The sequence below is a fragment of the Balaenoptera borealis genome (genome assembly GCF_965194805.1).
Source record: "Balaenoptera borealis genome assembly, chromosome: 12".
In the NCBI taxonomy this organism is placed as follows: domain Eukaryota; kingdom Metazoa; phylum Chordata; class Mammalia; order Artiodactyla; family Balaenopteridae; genus Balaenoptera; species Balaenoptera borealis.
This window is the reverse complement of record NC_138869.1, coordinates 96,877,860-96,897,332: the sequence shown is the minus strand read 5'-3', so window position 1 is coordinate 96,897,332 and position 19,473 is coordinate 96,877,860. Positions and strand designations below refer to the sequence as shown.

Sequence of the window (19,473 nt, the reverse complement as noted above, 5' to 3'; positions counted from 1 at the left end):
ACGGCCAAACTGTGCGGGGCAGCCCTAGGTGTCAGGCAACCCTGCCAGGCACTGAACCAGCGTAGGGCACTGTGCGGGTCGAGTGGGTGTCAGGAGGGCATGTTTGACTTGGAGGTAACTGGATACCTTACAGGAAGGTGACTAAGAGACACGTGGAGTGGCTGGAGGTATAAAGCAGCGAATTCAGTGTCCTCTCTGGCTCATGAAATACTTCCGCTTTTGTGCTAAATAAACCTCGCTTCACGCCGGGCAGCGGGGGAAAGGTGACCACTGAATGATGCTTATGTGGCTGGCCAGTGGCCGGGCGTGTTGTGCAGGGGCTGGCGGAGGATGAGGTCCAGCCCCTGCGCCCTGCCCGCTCAGCAGTTCCTGCTTCTGCATCCCAGGCGGCGTGCAGGTGCCCGGGCTCGGTCGGGGTGGGGACAGGCAGTGGGTGTGCAGACCTGAGACAGGACTGACGGGGCCTGGGGGACAGAAGGTGTGGTGTTGAGGGGCGCGTCGGGCCTTGGCCCTGAGGGTTGTGTGCTTGGCTGCAGGCAGGGGTGGGAGGAGGGGGCTGGACCAGCAGATGCCACCGAATCCCCCCAGGGGAGGGAGGGGGACGGCCGGGCCGGGGTCCCACTGACGGCCTCTCTTTGCTCTTTCCTTTTTGAAGGACGGAGGCTGCACGTGTCCAGGAGATGTCGCCAAAGCCTTTGGTAAGAGGCCGCAGAGGGTGAGGGGAGGGAGCTCCCCGCAGGGGTGCCGCAAGGAGGTGGCAGACACGTTAGGAAGTTCAGGGCCAATCCTGGGCTTCCTCTCCCCGGATTTCAGCCCCTAATTGGCCCAAATCCTGGCAGCAGTTTGGTTCCGGTGGGTGGCAGAGCAGGCCGAGTGCCCAGGGGTGGATGGAGGGGTGTTACCCTGCGGGCCAGGAGTGGGCGAAGTCGCAGCCCAGAAGTCGCCACTGAGAAGGCTCAGGGTACCCGTGGAAGAGGACTGTGTCGGGTCTGAGACAGCGAAAACTTCAGCGAGGGGGTCTTTGGAGCCTAACCTGGGGGAATCCCGAGGGAGGGACGGGAGCCCTAGCCGCAGTTACTCCCCGGAGGCCGAGGAGCCCGTGTCCCAGCAGGGGGCGGCGGCGTCCGGCCGTGATCCCGCAGGAGCCAGCTGTTTCCTTGGGGAGGCACCGGGAGGCCCAGCGTCTCTGCGTGCCGTGCTCTGTGCCTGCCGCTGAACCCTCGCCAACTGCGGGCAGGAGTGAGCGCTGCCACACAGCTGGGGAATCCCACCTGTGACGGGGGACCCTGCGTGCTGCCAGGGACATCCCTACTGTTGATTTTTGTGCTGCGTGTACTTAATACTGATGGGTGTTCTGTCTCGGGCTCCCTTCTAATAGTGCCCACGGTGCACCCTGCCCAAGTGGTGTCTGGACTCCCGCTCCGGCAGCTTTCCCTCCCCGCGCTCCCCCAGGAAACGCAGCCACGCCTGTGGAGGGAGAGGGACCAGGTTGGGGCAAAATGCTGGTTAGGAAGGGACACGAGAGTGTTCAGAAAGGAAAATAATTGGAAGCCACTTCAAAGCATGGTTTGAGTGGATCTGTGCTCTGTGTTCCTGCTGTTTACATCTGCTCCTGGGGTTGTGGTTTTCCGGAGGCCTGGCCAGACACCAGTTGTCCTCCGCCCCCGTATAATCACGGCAGGGGGGTCAAGGAGCCAGCAGTTGTGTTAGGGACCCTGCAGGGAAGAGTCTGCAAAGCTTGCTGCCAAGTAGAGAGGTCCTGTGCCTTGGCTGCCTGATTGCCAGGCCCAGGGGCCAGCCCTGCAGCCCCTGCCTTCCGTAATGCTGGACGGAAGGGACTGGAACGCCTGATGCACACCCCAAAGTCCTCTTGTAAATATTTAAGTGACCAGATGGAAGCAGTCAAGGTCACCTTTCAGGGGATCCTGTGTCTGCTCCTCCTTGTCCTTCATCGTGATTACTTAACGCATCTGTACGCTGATGTCCTCCTATTCTGAATGTAAACCCTCAATAGGACTCACTGAGGATGGGGAATAGTGACTATTTCTGTTTCTTCCACGTATGCCTTTTACTTTGCTAACAACTAGTTACTCCACACCTGCCATGTGCCATGTGCTATAATAAACACTGAGGACACAGCAGTGAGTTACCCCCCCCCACCCCGTTCCAACTATCCCTGGTCCTGATCCAACGTAACCTACAAAGGCAGTTTCAACACCCCAGTCTCCTGTGTACCTATCCTGGAAGTTTCATGTCATTTGGTGATTAATATGGGGTATTGTTTACTCTGGAAGTCAAATGTTTATCACAACAGAGGTGCGGGTAGAGTTTTACAGGATGTATACACATATATATGTGTGTATATGTGTATGATGTACGTATACATATATACGTACTTACAGGTTTCTCTCCTTCATGCCCAAGCTCTAGTGCAGGAGGTTCTGTCTGTTCTGAGGTCCCTTCATATCTACACTGTGTGAGAGTGCTGAGAGCTTCAGGTAGACCAGATGCCTGATGGGGACATGGCAGAGGAGTTATTGTATTACATATGAGATTGGACAGTATGCTGAGGTGCTGCCCAATTATTAATGTGTCTTTGATTTTCAGAGAGTTAGAGCTGTGGAAGGTGGTCATAGATAGGAAGTCATCAATAACCATTAAGGATTGTCCACTGTATTAGCCACCAAGCTTCAGCAGGCTGACTTGTTGCTTGGAGCATCCAGTGCCCATCTGCCCTTCTTAACTTTTTTCCAAAGTGGGGAGGTTGAGCTTTTCTCTGACCATAGCCAGGAGGACGGAGGGTGGGTTGGTAGCACTTGCATCTTTCCGGAGCCGATTTTCTCTGAGCTCTTTTCTCTGCTGCTTCTTTTCGTCCCCACTTCGGAGTGCAGGAGCCGGAGCAGATTTTGTCATGCTGGGAGGGATGTTTTCGGGCCATACTGAGTGTGCTGGAGAGGTGATCGAGAGGAATGGACAGAAGCTCAAGCTGTTCTATGGGATGAGCTCAGAGACAGCGATGAAGAAACATGCGGGAGGGGTTGCGGAGTACAGGTATGGAGGGTGGGTGGAGCGGGGGTGGGCAGCGCCGTCACCAGTGAGGTTGCGTTCCCCGGCTTCTTACAGAAATGGGGTGGAAGTGGGTCTCAAAGAATATGAGTCTGTTTATATTATAGTACCATAGGAAGGAGCTAGAACACATATATATTTCTTAATTAAGATGTTCAATTAAAGAAATAACTGTATGGCTTAAATTTTTTTTTTTACTTAAGTACAGTTGATTTACAATGTTGTGTTAGTTTCAGGTGTACAGCAAAGTGATTCAGTTATATATACATATTCATCTATTTTTTTTCAGATTCTTTCTCCTTATAGATTATTACAAAATATTGAGTATAGTTCCCTGTGCTATACAGTAGGTCTTTGTTGGTTATGTGTTTTAAATATAGCAGTGTGTACATGTCAATCCCAAACTCCCAATCTATCCCTACCCCGACCCTTCCTTCCTGGTAACCATAAGTTCATTCTTTAAGTCTGCGAGTCTGTTTGTTCTGTAAATAAGTTCATTTGTATCATTTTTTTTTTTTTTTTAGATTCTGCATGATATATCATTTGTCTTTCTCTGTCTGACTGACTTCACTTAGTATGATAATCTCTAGGTCCATCCATGTTGCTGCAGATGGCATTATTTCATTCTTTTTAATGGCTGAGTAATATTCTATTGTATATAGATACTCCACATCTTCTTTATGGAGTATATGGACATTTAGGTTGCTTCCATGTCTTGGCTATTGTAAACAGTGCTGCAATGAACATTGGGAGTGCATATATCCTTTTGAACCATGTTTTCCTCTGGATATATGCCCAGGAGTGGGATTGCTTGATCATATGGTAGCTCTATTTTTAGTTTCTTAAGGAACCTCCATACTGTACTCCATAGTGGCTGTACCAATGTACATTCCCACCAACAGTGTAGGAGGGTTCCCTTTCTTCCATACCCTCTCAGCATTTATTGTTTGTAGACTTTTTGATGATGGCCATTCTGACTGGTGTGAGGTAATATCTCATTGTAGTTTTGATTTGCGTTTCTCTAATAATTAGCGATGTTGAGAATCTTTTCATGTGCCTCTTGGCCATCTGTATGTCTTCTTTGGAGAAATGTCTGTTTAGGTCTTCTGCCCATTTTTTGATTGGGTTGTTTTTTTTTGATATTGAGCCACATGAGCTGTTTGTAAATTTTGAAGATTAATCCCTTGTTGGTTGCATAGTTTGCATATTTTCTCCCATCCTGTGGGCTGTCTTTTCGTTTTGTTTATGGTTTCTTTTGCTGTGCAAAAGCTTTTAAGTTTCATTAGGTCCCATTTGTTTATTTTTGTTTTTATTTCCATTACTCTAGGAGGTGGGTCAAAAAGGATCTTGCTGTGATTTATGTCAGAGTGTTCTGCCTATGTTTTCCTCTAAGAGTTTTATAGTATCCGGTCTTACATTTAGGCCTTTAATCCATTTTATTTTTGTGTATGGTGCTAAAGAATGTTCTAATTTCATTTTTTTACATGTAGCTGTCCAGCTTTCCCAGCACCACTTAGTGAGGAGGCTGTCTTTTCTCCATTGTATATCGTTGCCTCCTTTGTCATAGATTAGTTGACCATAGGTGCGTGGGTTTATTCTGGGCTTTCTATCCTGTTCCATTGATCTATATTTCTATCTTTGTGCCAGTACTATACTGTTTTGATGACTGTAGCTCTGTAGTGTAGTCTGAAGTCAGGGAGCCTGATTCCTCCAACTTCTTCTTTCTCGAGATTGCTTTGGTTATTTTGTGTCTCCATACAAATTTTAAGATTTTTTTGTCCTACTTCTGTGAAAAATGCTATTAGTAATTTGACAGGGATTGCACTGAATATGTAAATTACCTTGGGTAGTGTAGTAATTTTGACAATATTTATTTTTCCAATCCAAGAATATGGTATATCTTTCCATCTGTTTGTGTCATCTTTGATTAGAAAAGATATCTTGCCCTTTCAAAGTAGCTATAATTTTTATCCAACCAGCCTTTGCAGTGTTTGGGGCCCCGGAAAGGCAGTGCAGAGCAGAAGTATTTGGGGATAAGTTGGAAATGGAACTAGGGGTATGTGTGAGTAGGTATGACTCTTGTTCAACCAGTCCTGGAGGGGACCCTCCAGATTTCCAGGCCTTGTCCTGATATCACAGCCTTGTCCTGATAGAGCTGATGTGGAGCCTGAGATGAGTCAGGCTATAAGTGGCAGGCAGAAGGATGGGTCTCCCACTGCATATGATACAGGGGTGGGCGAGACCACCTCACAGAGGTCAGGCCTTTTGGGAAGAGTGCTGTGTGTCACCTGCAGTAGCTCCCACAGGACTCTTCCCTGCCTCTGGGCTCAAACAGTTGACACAGGCAGTATTTTTAGGCATTTAATTATGTTACTGTGCAGAAGGGATGCTCACGTCTGCTTATCTGCTCCACTTCCATTTTAATTGTGTGCACATGTGTTTTAGGAACGTTGTGACAGAATATACCCACTGACTCGCCCTGCTCCATAGAGTCTGTCATTGCTTCTCATCAGAGTTTGCACTGATGACAAGCTGTGCCATGTGCACAGGACAGGAGGCCCTGCATCCTTAGGATGGAGACTCAGGCCCCCTGCCATGGGCTGATACCCTCCATTTCCTACCACTTATTCCACACCCAAAAGCTTACAATGAAGATGTGGGATTCAGATGTATTGTGTCAGGTTGGAGCCAACCTAGAGGTACACATCTCAACCCCACTGAGATTTTCAGGTGGGCAGGAGGGCAGAAGGGGTGGGGTCCCCCCCCCCACCAAAGCTCTGTTCCTTGGGTACTGGTAGGCTGACTTCAGTCCTCCTCCTCTTTTGGGGGGAATCTCAGTATCAATGATGTTGTAGTATGCGAACAGCAGGGTGGGAATGAGGAGCAGGGGACATTTACACCTTCATTCTGGAAACTGCAGACAGTCCAAACAAGAGGGACACGCCCCTCCCACACAGCCTCCGACGGCCTCTCTCTCCCGTGTGGCGACTGATGGAGGAGGCTGTACAGTGTGTCGTGGGAGAGAAGGGGAGGGGTTTACTGTCTCACATCCGACCTGGACCTCTGGCCAAGAAGCTTAATGCTTTGCCAGCGACCAGTGTCACCGTTCAAGGGCCCACGCCTGTCTCCTATGTGCTGGTCTGGAAGTGGAGCCGTTGCGATTCCGTGACAGCCAGATGCTTTACCTGGAGGACATTTTTTGCCCTCTAGCCGTTGCATCTGTTTTGGGTTCTAAGAAAAGTAGGTAGGGAAGGCCAGACCAGACTAGAGCATGAACAGAAGCCAAGGAGCTGGGAAAAAAAAAAAAAATCCTCTCCTGTGATTTCAGCAGGGTTTAAACAAAAAAGAAAACAGAAGATTTGGGAGTATCAAGACTCAGTTCCAGAAGTGGATTCGAATCTTAGCCAAGGAAGGAAAGTGCTGAAGGAGTTAGAACCTTAATCCAGAGGCAGCCTGAGCCCTGGAGGCTGCATCTGTGTTCTCTCTCTCTGTAGGTTTGTCTCCCTCCCTCCCATCACCTGGTCTCCTCCTGAGAATGGTTCTCCTTCTTTGATGTTGTATTTAATTAAGGCAGAGTTATTTATGCTTTACTAGTTCTTTCCCACTCATTACCCACTTAGTTCTCTTGCTGTCCTTGGGAGACAGATCAGGGCCCTTCATTTTACAGATGACAAGACTTGGGCATCAACGATAAGTGACTTGTAAAAGGTGCCATCACCACTTAGCGAAGAAGCAATGCTGAGGAACTGGAGGATGGAAGGCCATGGAAACCTCTTTTAAAAAATGAAATGGCCATCATTTCAGGCACACGTGCGCATGTTGGTCTCTGGTCACAGAGTGCAGTGGTGCCAGTCATCTTGGGTGTGGCCAGTGGCCGGCTTCGTGAACTCGGTGCTGTAAACCAGCCACTAACTAGGCCAGCCCTTGGTCTGCTGGATGGTGTAAGTTGCTAGATTTCACCCGAGGGTAGTCTTGCAGGTGTCGATTTCAATGCTCAAGAGTTACTACCCTTCTGAAATTCTAGGTAATAACTTTTTGATCAAGAGATGCTACTTTTTCAGTTGAAGAGACCAGCTAAAGAAAGTTCCAGAATTTGGTTAATCGTTAAAATTTCCAGATGGCCTGACCCTTAGATGGAGGCTAGAGTTTTGCATGGATTGGAGAGTTCCTTCTTGTAATGCCCCTCCTAAAGCAAGTCTGGATTGTATCTCCATCTTGCCGTAAGGGGACGTGACGTGGAATCAAGCGGTGTTGCTCGGTGGCCTTGTGAAGAGGAGGACGAGGACTCACTCAGCAAGGGCAGCTAGATGTGCTTTAGTGTTGGTGCCACGTGCCAGCTCTTCTGAATTTCTTAACGTCCCCCTGAAAACTCGAAAGATGCTAACCAAAGCCCTGCAGCCTCCGGTGCTGAGAAGGTCCTTAGTTCTGCTCTGGTTCCACCTTTCAGGGGCCCCGCGCCACGCCCGGGACAACAGGCATAGTGGTTTGTGCAGACGCAGGGAGGTGAGCTGGGGCCGGGGGGCAGGGGCACCCAACAAGGGCCCTGGAACGACAGGCCGTGTGAGTGGAGCCACTAACCTTACTAGCGGAGGTTTCCACGTCACCTCGCGGTGCTTGACTTGTCCCTTTTCTCCATCCCTTCCTCCTCCTCTCCGGCTTGTCCTCTGTGAAGGTGCCCTGTGAAGGTGCTCTGTCTGACGCTGATTGGAGAGCTGGCAGGGGTGGGGGAGGGACGCTCTGGGCTTGTTCCGTTGTTGATCAGGGAGAGCAAGCAGGAGAGACGCTGGTGGGCAGTGGGCAGGAGGTCTGTTCCGCTGTCCCGTAGGTATTCTGGGGCTCTGGGTCAGCTGGAGGTGGGTGTACACATTAACAGAGACTGGAGAGGCGGGGCCGGTTTTCGATGGGGACGGAGTGGTGCACACTGCTGGGGAGGACGTCGCCCTCCGGGGTGATGGTCCGGGTCTGTGACTCTTCCGGTGTTGCTGACGGGCTCTGGGCAGCCAGCAGCGAGGTCGTGCATCTTGGGTGTGAAGAGTTCGTTCATGTGAGATGCTGGCCTGACCTGCGTGGTGTGTGCAGCGTGGCCGATGCGGGCGTGGCGTTGGAGGGTGTGGCGTGTCGCTGCCCGAGTGCCTTGGGCGACAGCGGGGAATCCTTCGGGCCGGCTTCTTAAGGGAAAAGAACCAGATTGAAAGAAAAACCTCCCTTTTTCTTCCAGAGCCTCTGAGGGCAAGACCGTGGAAGTGCCTTACAAAGGGGATGTCGAGAACACTATTCTGGACATTCTCGGGGGACTGAGGTCTACCTGCACCTATGTAGGGGCCGCCAAACTCAAAGAGCTCAGCAGGAGGGCGACGTTCATCCGGGTGACCCAGCAGCACAACACCGTGTTCAGCTAACCTCGAGATCAAGGACGAGACGACCTCCAGCCGCCGGAAGCGTCCGCACACGCCTGCTTTCCCATCCCCCTCCTCCTGTGACGGCAGAGTTTCTGGCTGATCCCAGAAGCAAGGCACTTCCTGGGTCAGCGCTTGGAGCTTAGCTGCCCGGAACGTGTAACCTCCTTGTTAAAAGTAACACTCACGCCTTTTTCTTTTCTTTTTTTTTTTTAAGAAAATGGTTTCACTTTAATATAATGCTATGAAGACTTGCCTGAGTGCTGGAGTCTGCATTTGCAGGACCAAGTGGTCGGGGGAGCTGGGGGTTTTTCTGCCTTCTTCCCACGCTTGGCTTTTAGCGGTCAAGGTACCTGGGGAGGGGAGGGCGGGAGGGGAGGATTGGGGGGAACCGCAGCTAGAGGAACCGGCATCCCCTCCATCCAGCTTTCGGTTGCTGGAAAAGAACAAAAGCAGTTGACAGGTGAACCTGAAGAATTGGTTTCCGGCAGGTGCCCCCAAGGTGCGGTGACATGTTTCCATCACCTTCCCTGCACGTGCCTTTTGGGAGCAGGTCCTCTATTGCTGCATTTGGTGCTGCTTCTAGGAAGCTGTCCCTGTCCTGGTTTTTCATTTGGTTTGTTTTGCTCCATCTCTTCCCTCTCCTCCTCAGTTCTGGCTCGTGAGGTTGGCCTCTCAAAGACAGAATATTATTTTGAAGTTCCATGGGATCTTTTATTGAAAGGTTATCCACTGAAAAGTTGGCAGGTAGAGTCCCACTGGAAAACAACCAAAACTTTGAGCAGGTTTAAAATCTGAGATAGAACCGTTCCCTTGTCACCGTTTCCAGGAAGGACCACTGGGCACTACTGTATAAGGGTCTGTTCATTGGTGACAATGGTACTTCCTTGGAGAAAGGACCTGTGGCCTTGGCGGGAATCCCACAGCAGTCCACTGTGACACTTGTCTAAACAGTGAACACGGATGAGTTAATGATGACCAGCCACTTCTTTTGAAGCATTATCTGAATATTAGGACTGGGAAGTATATGCAGCCCAGGATGTTTTACTTTATCTCCTTTTAAACGAGGCTAAAGAAGCAGATACAGGAGTTAAATTTTCTTTGAAAAGACAAGTGACAGCCCTGGAGCAGAAAGGAGCCACACATTCCTACTGCGTAAGAGCGAATTAATTGCCTGATGTCCATGGTGACCGACACCGTATGAGGAATCCAACCAAACCATGGCACTCCAGGAACTTACAGGTCCGAGTTTAGTCCTAGAAGAATACCTTTAAAGATCCAGCAACTTGAACTCCGTTGTAATGCTTTTTGCTCCTAAATCCATTCAGAATACTTCTTATACTTGTAGAAACACGAATGGCTACACATTTGAGACGAGGGTCTAAAGGATGCGGAACATCAAGCAAGATGTGGGGCATTGCTGGAGGCACCCCACCTCTTCTGTCTGCTTGTCTGAGGTATGAGCCCCATGCTGTTCCTGTGGAAGACGTGTTTTACACTTGAGCCCTTGAGCGTGTTAGCTGTAAGAGATTCTTTGTTTGCAAAATAAGGGAGAGAAGTGGAGAAGTCTTAAATCCATTAAAATGGACCAGCAGTAAGTAAGAAGGAAACTTCCAGAATGGCATCCTTCTCCATACTCCTGGTCTTGGCTTGGGGGTCACCTTCTCCCATCAGGGTGGAGCACGCGACGGCATCCCTTTGGGCGGTCCTCTCCACGGTGATGTGCACCTGCTTGATCCATCTTGTGCAAAGATTTTGCAGACGACTACCTGCTCTGTTTCCACGAAGGCGGGAAGGCAGGTCCCTCGCTCACCTGGTTTTTAGGGGAGCAAAAACGTGAGTGACTGCAGAAGCCAAAAGCTCATCAGGATCATTGTGAAGCAGAGGTTTCACTTCTAAGGCCCCCTCACCCTCTGCAAGTTCGTCTCTTGCCTCTAGTAGCCGTGGGCATGGGCGATCCTGCCCTGGAGCGGCCCTCAGACCCTGCTGACTGCAGGGCTTCCTGTGCGGGGGTGGGTGCCCGTGACTAGATGCCATTCACCTTAGGCGCCTCCACCTGTGGGCTCCTGCCGTGCTGCTGGCGGCTTCAAGGTCTGCCTCATTGCAGCATGTGAAGCAAAGGCTTTTCTCTAATCATCAGTTTGACTGCTTCAGGTAAGTCTCACAGCTACTGGACCCCAAACGTGTCAGGACCTTTAGCATCTAATATTAAAACAAACAGCAGGGAAGGCAGCGGTTCAGACTGCTTCGCCAGACTTGCCCACGTCTGCCCAGAATGCTCTGGGGGACGAGGACTTGGGCAGCCTTCTTGTCTGGGTTACAAGGCTCAGCTCATCACTGCTAGTTTACACACCAATGTTCTCTCTCTCACACACTAGCATTCACAATGCGTCGGAACCTCAACAACTCTTAAGTCCTAAAGGAGAGTCCTGGTGAGATGTCCCCATCCGTGAAGCAAGAAGGCAGTAACAGGAAAGGAGTTACCCGTCCCTGCCTGGGCTAAGCGACAACTCTGGATTTAATGCCGAGAGCTCTCTTCCAGCTCTGCAGAACCTTAGGGCTGGAAGGATTTGCTAGCCACGCGTGCAGATGCGGGCAGAGGGCTTCACCTGCTTGGGCCCTGGAGGAATTAGTTTCTGGGGTAACTGCTGCGCCTCATCTAGCTGAGACTCGGCACCGTGCAAACCTCTGAGTTTCTAACAAACAGGCATGAACTACAGGAAGCATGAATGAACTTTCCACTTTCAGACAACTAACCGGTGTACAGCAAAATTGTACAGAAATGAATGGATAATGCTATACGAGCCAACAAAGATGCCAAAGAAAGACTGCTGAGAAACAGTTATCTCTTGCAAACAGCAATGTTCAGATAGGAGAAATAAACCTGAACGGAACAAGCCAAGACATCAGATGTTGAAACATGCCTTTTATCTCCGAATGTCATCTCAAGCAAGACCAACCCTCTCCCCACCCCCAAAATCAGTAGGAAAGGCAATGCCTTACGTCACCCTCCCCACCACGAACCTACCCAGTGATGACAGCAGATTAAGAGGGAGGAATTACGACCATAGCCTCATCTTTCTCCGAGGACCTGACACAAGGCAAAGACACATTTGCAATTGGCACTGTTATTTTATTAGTACGAGTATACTGAAACAATAAACTTGTACTGGTATACAGACAATTTATTTAAAACAATTTTGTTCAAATTTTGAATCAAACATTGTTTTATTATAATAATGAAATAATTTCTACCTAGAAAACCTGCAAGCACCATCAAAGAAAGGGACCATAAAATTCAATAAACAGACTCGAGTGTATCCTACAAATAGACACACCACGATTAGAAAATAGAATATGAATTCTTCCATTTTTTTTTTTAATATTTGTTTTAAAAAAGCTAGTGCAAGTACAATATTTTACACTGGAATTACAGAGAGTATGCACGCATATGGAAAAAAGTTCTCCTGTCACAATAAAAGCTCTTAACTATGTATGCACTTAAAATTTTCTTTTCAATAAGGTGCAAAACATCATTCCTTCCCTCGTTCTCCTCTGTACTGGCCATGTCAGTCTGATAGTGCCCTCAGAGTTCTAGTGTCTCTTTTCCCTTGGCCGGTGGGAGGCGTATGATTGGGAGGTTGGTGGGTCGTGAGCTGACATTAAAAAATACAACAGTGCGACTCTCAGAGATGGCTCTGGGACCAGGACCCCACTGGCTAGAAATTAGGACTCTCGTCTTAACCGAAGGCCACCACGAATACTGGCTGGGCTCAACTGGAGCCTTTCAGCTGACACTGATTTGGGTTTACGGGGAGCAGTGAAGGCTGAGGAGGAAGAAACCTCCCCGAAAGGCCAAAAGGGCAGTTATTCACAGAACTGAATGCACAGGTATCAAGTTTAATGTTCACTGACTAAAGAATTCACCCCACTCCTGGACCGGATGATTTAAGAGTAGGTGATTCGTGTAAGAAGCAGAGGAAACCTACACACCCAGCTTGGTAACCGCTCAGATATTTGCTATTCCAGAGGACAGAATGTTACCTCGGCAAGGATGACTGTAAACAGCGCTTCCAAAGGGGGCCTTCAGACTGGCCATGGAAAAGGAGACTGGCTCATCGGCCATCCCAACAGCAAACGAACAAACTAAAGGGAAAGAAAACTTGGGTGAAATCTCCAATTATCTGCAGTGGAAGACTGGAGTCCTTTCAGATAAGAAAAGTGACAGAAATTCTTAAGAGACGGTTACGGTATAGATACTACCTATTGGCCCAAAGCACTTAATTTTAATACAGCTGAACCATTTGTATGCGAGTCATGAGGATATGAAAAACTGAAGCCGCTGTTCCCTCCCGCCACCGTACAGGTAAATGTCAGCTACCAGAAACATTGCATGTAAGTAAGGGAAGGGCTGAGATTCTGAATTTAAGAATTGGAGGGGGATTTGCTCAATATCCCCCCAGCTGTCCAGTTTCTGCTGGCTAGCTTGATTTCTGGACAGAGTATATGACTTCTGAGAAGTTGCTCCACATTTATTTTGGCCTCTTAAATAGTAAAGAAAAATCAAAACCAAAGTAAAATGAGGCATTTCAACTGAAATCCTTGTTTTACCCCACCCCCCATTAAACTGAGGTGCTGGGGGGAAAGAAGGCTGAATGTTTTTTGTGTGTGTCCTCGTAATGAGTCCTGTTTTCTTGGTAGCTAGGATCCCTTGTTACAAACACTTCTTGTTCAGAATTATATTCTTTGGGTTTATTGGAACAGGAAGTGCTGAAAATGTCAATCATCATCTCTGAAGAAAAAGGAGTTGCAATGGCTTAAGAGTTTAAGAAGGGAGCTCAGAGAAGTACTTTCGGCATAGGAATGAAGAGTATTCTCAAATTGCAGAATACAGAGTTACTCTCCCTCAGAAGAGGGTTCTATGTAACAGAAACATAGAGGAAGCATAGGTATAGTTGAAGAGCCTTTTACGTAGTAATTCTTCCAGGCCATAACCATACAAATCTGATCATTTAGACATGACACATTTCTATATACAAAAAAACAAGTAACTTTCAACCTTTATGCTTTTTTTCTTCTTTTTTTACAAACAAGGTATGAAACTCATTGTTTCAACAGATCCATATCTTTCAAACACTGAATGAATCATTTCGACATTCATTTTTCTTTTGTGCAATTTTTAAAAACATTACCTGTACTCCTCAAAGTGAGTGCTTCGAAGTTTTTTTTCTTCAGCTTCTCAAATTAGGTGTACATTAAAAAAAAAAAAAAAAAAATCCCACAAGGTATAGTGCTACAAGAAAAGATCCTATCAGTAAGGTAACATATTTGAAGCGAGGTCATCTATGTAAAAGAAATCTCAGCTCCGGAGTAGAGGTGTGCAAACAGTTTGGAGTTTCCCTATCAACAGAAACACAACACTGTCCATGGAAAAAAAGAGGAAACCAACCCAACACAATGGCATATGCATGTGCTTTATAAAAAAGTATATTCTCTGTATAGTTATTACTGGATGTGTTCTTAAAATTCTCTATTTCAGACATTCTGGGTTGAAAACAAGGTGGAAGCAGAGACCTCCACTTCACTTTAAAAACCAAAAAGCATAATTCCCTTTGCTTTCACATCACCCCGAAGAAGCTGGATTGGGCCACAGAGACCACTGGCCCTTTTTTCACCTGGGATCATCACGGGTGACTAGGAGATAGGAAGTGCAAAGGGTTTTAGGAGAAAACAGACCATGGTTTGTTGAGCTGCTTGCAGTTCATGAAACAGTAGCCATGACAACCAACACAGCTCAAAAAGCCTGGCCTTCAGTCCACGGAGCTCTGCTTCTTCACCCAGATCTGAAATAGCATGGCATTAGTGTCTTCAAAAGCATTTGAGATTTTTTTCTCTCTCTATGAAATAGGTTTCCTTAGTAGTCACAGATGTTAAAGGGTATTATCAATTGTTTCCTTAAAAAAAAACAAACAAAAATTCCAAAACTACACCACAACAAAAATAAATTTTGGCAACGTATTTCAGTAAAGATCAAACTATGTGCAAAGAGTGGATTTTATGATTACTAGGAGCTACTGTTCATCTTGAACATGCAGCATTATATTGCAATCTATGCAGTATCTAAGGAGAAATCCACAAGATGCAGGAAATCCAAACATTCCTTGAAGTTGTACAACCCTACTCCAGAACAGTCAAAGTGCTGCTTCTGGACACATCAGTGTACCACACACACACGCCAGCCCCGTCCCTGAGTTAGAGGTGTGAAAGGTTCCGCAGAGTTCCTTAGAGGGGAGAAGGAGGGGTGCCGCCACTTCCCGGTGGGGGACAAAACCCAACACACTCACCGAACAGAAAACACAAAGGGTCATGATTCAGAGTGAGAAATGGGATGGACGACAGCAATGAAAAAAAAAAAATCTCAAAACAAACTGGGTGAGTTGGAAAAGACAAAAAATTGACCAACATAGAAAATTATCCTGAACGTCCAAATGAAAAAGCAATTTTGGATTTCCACGTTAAAAGATTTGAGGTAAGTGGCACCCATCTCTGTATCCCCACCTCACCCCCAATGTGGCCCAGACAAACTGAAATAATTCTTAAGTTAAAACATTCTAAGGAAGGAACAGTCATTTTATATATTTAGAAATCCCTATAAAGAGAGGTTCTTGTTTGTTGGTTGTTATTTTTTTTCTTTTCGCCCTAATTTCTTGGTGATTGTGTTCCACTGTAAACGCAAAAGGCCTGCTGTTATTATTAGTTTCAAAATGGAAAACAGGAAAGAAAGGAGAACGAAAAGACGGGTTCAGTAACTATTGCAAAGTGGACACAGTACAGAGGCACACGCTGATCCTCGTAAGCTGCACGGCACGGAAGGGTTTCTATGCCTGTCATTGTTAGGTCGGCTACGCAGGCGCAGTGACAAAGGCTGCTCTGGGAGCCTTGGGGCTCGCCACTGTCTGCAAACAAGAGGAGGCCCTTGTCCTCTGGATGTTCTTCCTATGTGGAGAGAGAGAGCTGCCACAAAGGAGTGGTGACCATTGTTCGCAGGTGGCCCCCTCCACAGCCACCGGCCGGATGCTTGGAAGGCGCGCACACGGCGGGCCACGCTTCCTGCCCACACCCAGAGGCTCGGCTCGAAGTCTCAAGGACACAGACCTGCCCACTGGCGGAAAAGATCGCGGAGCATGGGTTGATCCTGGCACTACACTGCTCCAGAGTGTGCCTCAGAAAGGACTCTGTCTCCCTCCTGTCTGCACTGCACATTCACTATTCCTCGTGGTGATGGGGGAAGAGCCGTTCTCCCCTTCCACCTCCTTTGCTTGCTCTTTCTGCAACAAGGCGACAGACAGGGCTCCCGAAAGCAAGCTCCCTGCCCCAGGATTCGGCATCCGCAGCAGGGCAAACGCGCAGCAGGAGGCCCTCCCCTTCCTGGCTCCTTCCTTCCAGCCCTTCTCTGGCCAGAACAGGAAAGAGGGACCGAGTAAGGAAAAAGCCAAAAGGGTCTGAGCTTTCTCTAGAGCACGCTGATCAGACTCTATTGGCACGGAAGGTATTGCACATGCTAAAAAAGCAAGAAAGTGAAATGGGACCATGTTTAGAAAGAACCAATTATTTGATAATTCCTATACCTGAAATAGAAGCACAAAAACGATGATGATGTCCCTATTGCTCCAAACCATGTTATGTTTTCCCATTTTAGTGTTGGAGGTGTGGATCCAGTTAGTTCCATACTCGAAAGAAGCCAAAAGGTGGTGGGTGTTTCTCTGAGTCCACGTGAGTTGCTGTAATGAGTGGTACTGATGAGGACGAAGTCTATAATGGCAGCCCCATATTCCTCTTACCATCAAAACAAAAAGAAAAACAAAGCCTGATAATTGCAAGTGCCCTGAGCAGAATATATGGAAGATTAAGCAAGTTCTCTGAACAGAGACATTTAAAAAAAATACAGCACTAAATAAGCAATGTGACTGCAAGAAAGGACTCGCCCAGCTCTCTGCTAGCATGCTGAGAGGGGAATGAAAATCAAAGAAAGTCAAGGGCTGGATCTAGCTATTCTAAACCTATTCCAATGTTTTTGGTACACCCCAGAAAATGGTTTGTAAAAATCATTAGTTCTGCTGAGAGCTAAATGTGAATACTAGATAGCCAAAATGTGGGTTGACATTAGAATTTTTTTTTAATTTGTGAAATGGAAAAAGTACTATTCTCAATGGTAAAAAAAAAAAAAAAAATCAGGTAAGTTGCAGCCATTCCAAGTAAGAATATTTAAAAATTTCTCCCTCCTTATAAAACTTTTTTTTTTTTTTTTTAAAGCACTTTAAAATGCACACGCAAAACCCACAAACAATATTTCAGATCTCTGGGAATAAAAGGTTTCAACTGTGAAATACCCTTTCTGGGTTTGTACCAAACATTAAATCTTGATTTGATTTCAGATGGAAAAATAAAAGTCATTCTGAAAATAACATCAGTAACAACAACAATAAAGTAATCGTTTTCTTTTTTTAAAAAAAACTTGCTCACATACATAAATGTCTTTATGGAAAACTCTCTCAATGAATCTGAAGAAAATTCTCAGAGTTGTCCTGCTAAGACCTGGTTTTATGTGACAGATGCGGTAAGAAGACCAAAATGAATTCTGAAAGGAACATAACCTTATAAAATGGCCTAGAGTTTACGCAGGTTAGAAAGTAATTTTGCTACATTTATTTATGCTCGTTCAGTCCCCCAAACCTTTCCCACAATGTTATTGGATAAAAACTGCAGGAATATCACACAAATTATAAACTCAAGATGTGCAAATCGCAAGGTTCTTTAAAAGTTCGTCTTAAAAAGAAAAACACTGGACAAAAGTGAGTATTCTTTTTTCCATCCCTTTCCTCTCAGTTCCTCTGCCAGCTCTGCATATGCTTTTAATTCCTTCTCAAACATCAAAGTGAAGAGTGCCTCCTGTCAGGCTGTACTTGGTGGTCATTCATTGTCACATACTAGTTCAAAATTCACATTCATCCCATTAAACCACATTGAAACTTTCAACATCTTGCTCCGTGAGAAACTCTGCAGAGCTGAAATGTAGTTACAGTGTTGAAAAAAAAGAAAGCAACTTAGTTTTTCTTCCCAAAGAGTTTAAAGTGAGATACAGTACTTGTTGAATGAGAGACCAAGATGCTTGGTAATAAAGTGTGAACAGCATTTTAAGTGCTTAGAGATAGTAATATATATGCTCATCTTCAAAATCTAATTCCTCACGTCCCACTGGAATCTGAAAAAAGTGGCACCCGAGTTGTCCATAGTCATGAACTATAAACAGTACTAGAGTTAAAAGACAGAAGATTTGCAAACCCAATGCGAAGAGCTTCCGCGGCTCTCTTGAAGGGCAGTTTGTGTCTATCTCTTGGGAGTGAAGTCAATGCAATTAACCTGATTGGTTTTCCTAACACTGCACAGAGACCAGGGTGGGTTTCACTCTCCGCCACCCCTGCTGCCCACCACCTCCCAGGTGCGGAGCGATGGCATCAGGGGCTGCCCTGCCCACCACGATGCCCTGGAGACATCACTGCACTAGTAAAGCAGAAACGAAATCCCACGGGTGGCAGTTGCTCTTTAAAAAAATATCAGTGCAGTCAGGCCCCATGGGGGGAATATATATCTCTATGATTAAAAGTCGCTTTTATTGTAAAATATGTTGGAGGAAAAAAAAAAATGTTCTTTTACACGGTTAGTCTTCCATCTGCTGTCTGACGGCCTCTCTGGGATGCCCTGAACCTGGGGTCCTGATGCTGATTTTGCACGTGAGAACCTCATGAGGACGTTCCCCTGGACCTCCAATCCCGTGCTGAGAGCAAGAGAGAGGGAGGCAGAGAGAAAGAGACCCTCACCTGCCGTGGCACCCGGGCACCCTCACTTGCACGCACGCACGCACGCACCCCCTGCAGCCCGTCGTCCCGAAACTGGGAGAAGTCGGCACCCCATGGGTGCATCTGCACTGCTAGAAAAGGCAGGCACCATGGGGCCACGTTCATTTCCACCAGGACGCCCGCCCAGAGCCCGGGCTGGACCTGCCCCAGCCCCTGCCTGCCCACCCGCTGAGAGACACGCGTGGAAAAAGCATATGCACCATCTCCTGCCCAACCCCCGCTGTAACTCTAAGGACAAGGTTATAACAGAACCCTAAAGTAAGAGGATAACATGTAAATACTGTGTTATTTAGCCTACAGTACAGTAATCTGGATACAAATGATAAAGGAGGGCCAGATTTCCTTTCCCCACACGGCCTCTACTTGCCTACATTAGAGCGGCCTTCAATGCAAATCTTAACCTCCTGAGAAATGAGAGAAGGCTTAGGAAGAGTCAAAGGTGGCTCGTCTTCCGACTTCTCCAGTTTGCGGCTCTCCGGCGCCGACCACCTCCTCTTCCTCGTGGCCGCGGGCTTGCTGGGTTCTATTTTGGTGAGCAAGGGCACGGCAGGCAATCCTATTTTTTCTGGAAACTTCAGTTCGCCATTCTCAGAGAGCATCTGGGCACTTCCCTGATTGATCCCGTTTTCCTGCTCGGCGTACCTGTGTCTACTGCCCGCGAGGCCGTCGGTCTTTGAGTGCTTCAGCAGGACACTGGTGGGATCTACGGCCTGGCCCTTTTTAACAGAGCCATTCTTCAGGTTCTTGAGGGTGAGCGAGATACAGACGTCCCCAACGGAGAGTTTAGAACACGGCAAATCAAAGAGCTGGCTGGTTCTCTCCGGGCAACAGGATGACCAGCCCTGTCCAAACACAAAAAAAGGATACTCTACCAAAACTTCCACGCTGACCTGTGGGAACAGTGAGAGACAGGGAGAGGGAAGAGAAGGAAGAAATGAAGACATTTTATTGTTTTATTGTATACATTACACGAACACAGACATACATACGCATAGGTGAATGGAAAAAAATAAGACTCAGTTCCCCAAAGCTCCTCCACCAACAGATGCAAATGAGGCTCTTAACTTTCTGCTGTACCTGTACTTACCATATAT

At 47.2% G+C, this 19,473-nt stretch overlaps 2 protein-coding genes across 4 annotated transcripts in view; one reads left to right on the top strand and one right to left on the bottom strand.

Annotated features, from left to right (window-relative positions):
* The window catches only part of GMPR (guanosine monophosphate reductase), a 42,428-nt gene extending 33,712 nt beyond the window's left edge, over window positions 1-8,716 (top strand). The window contains exons 7-9 of the mRNA XM_082345436.1: window positions 656-698; window positions 2,892-3,051; window positions 8,285-8,716. Of these exons, the coding sequence (XP_082201562.1) occupies window positions 656-698; window positions 2,892-3,051; window positions 8,285-8,465 (384 nt within the window). The 3' untranslated portion in view covers window positions 8,466-8,716. The remainder of the gene's footprint in view (window positions 1-655; window positions 699-2,891; window positions 3,052-8,284) is intronic.
* The window catches only part of ATXN1 (ataxin 1), a 432,099-nt gene that overhangs the window by 24,462 nt on the left and 388,164 nt on the right, over window positions 1-19,473 (bottom strand). Inside the window, exons 10-11 of one of the 3 annotated variants that reach the window (XM_082345422.1) lie at window positions 18,747-19,269; window positions 12,507-12,608 (exon numbers count right to left, since the gene is read on the bottom strand). In XM_082345422.1, the coding sequence (XP_082201548.1) occupies window positions 12,507-12,608; window positions 18,747-19,269 (625 nt within the window). Of the gene's footprint in view, window positions 1-11,574; window positions 12,609-14,321; window positions 19,270-19,473 lie in introns of those variants that run through there. The other 2 variants (XM_082345423.1, XM_082345424.1) reach the window with 2 other exon arrangements.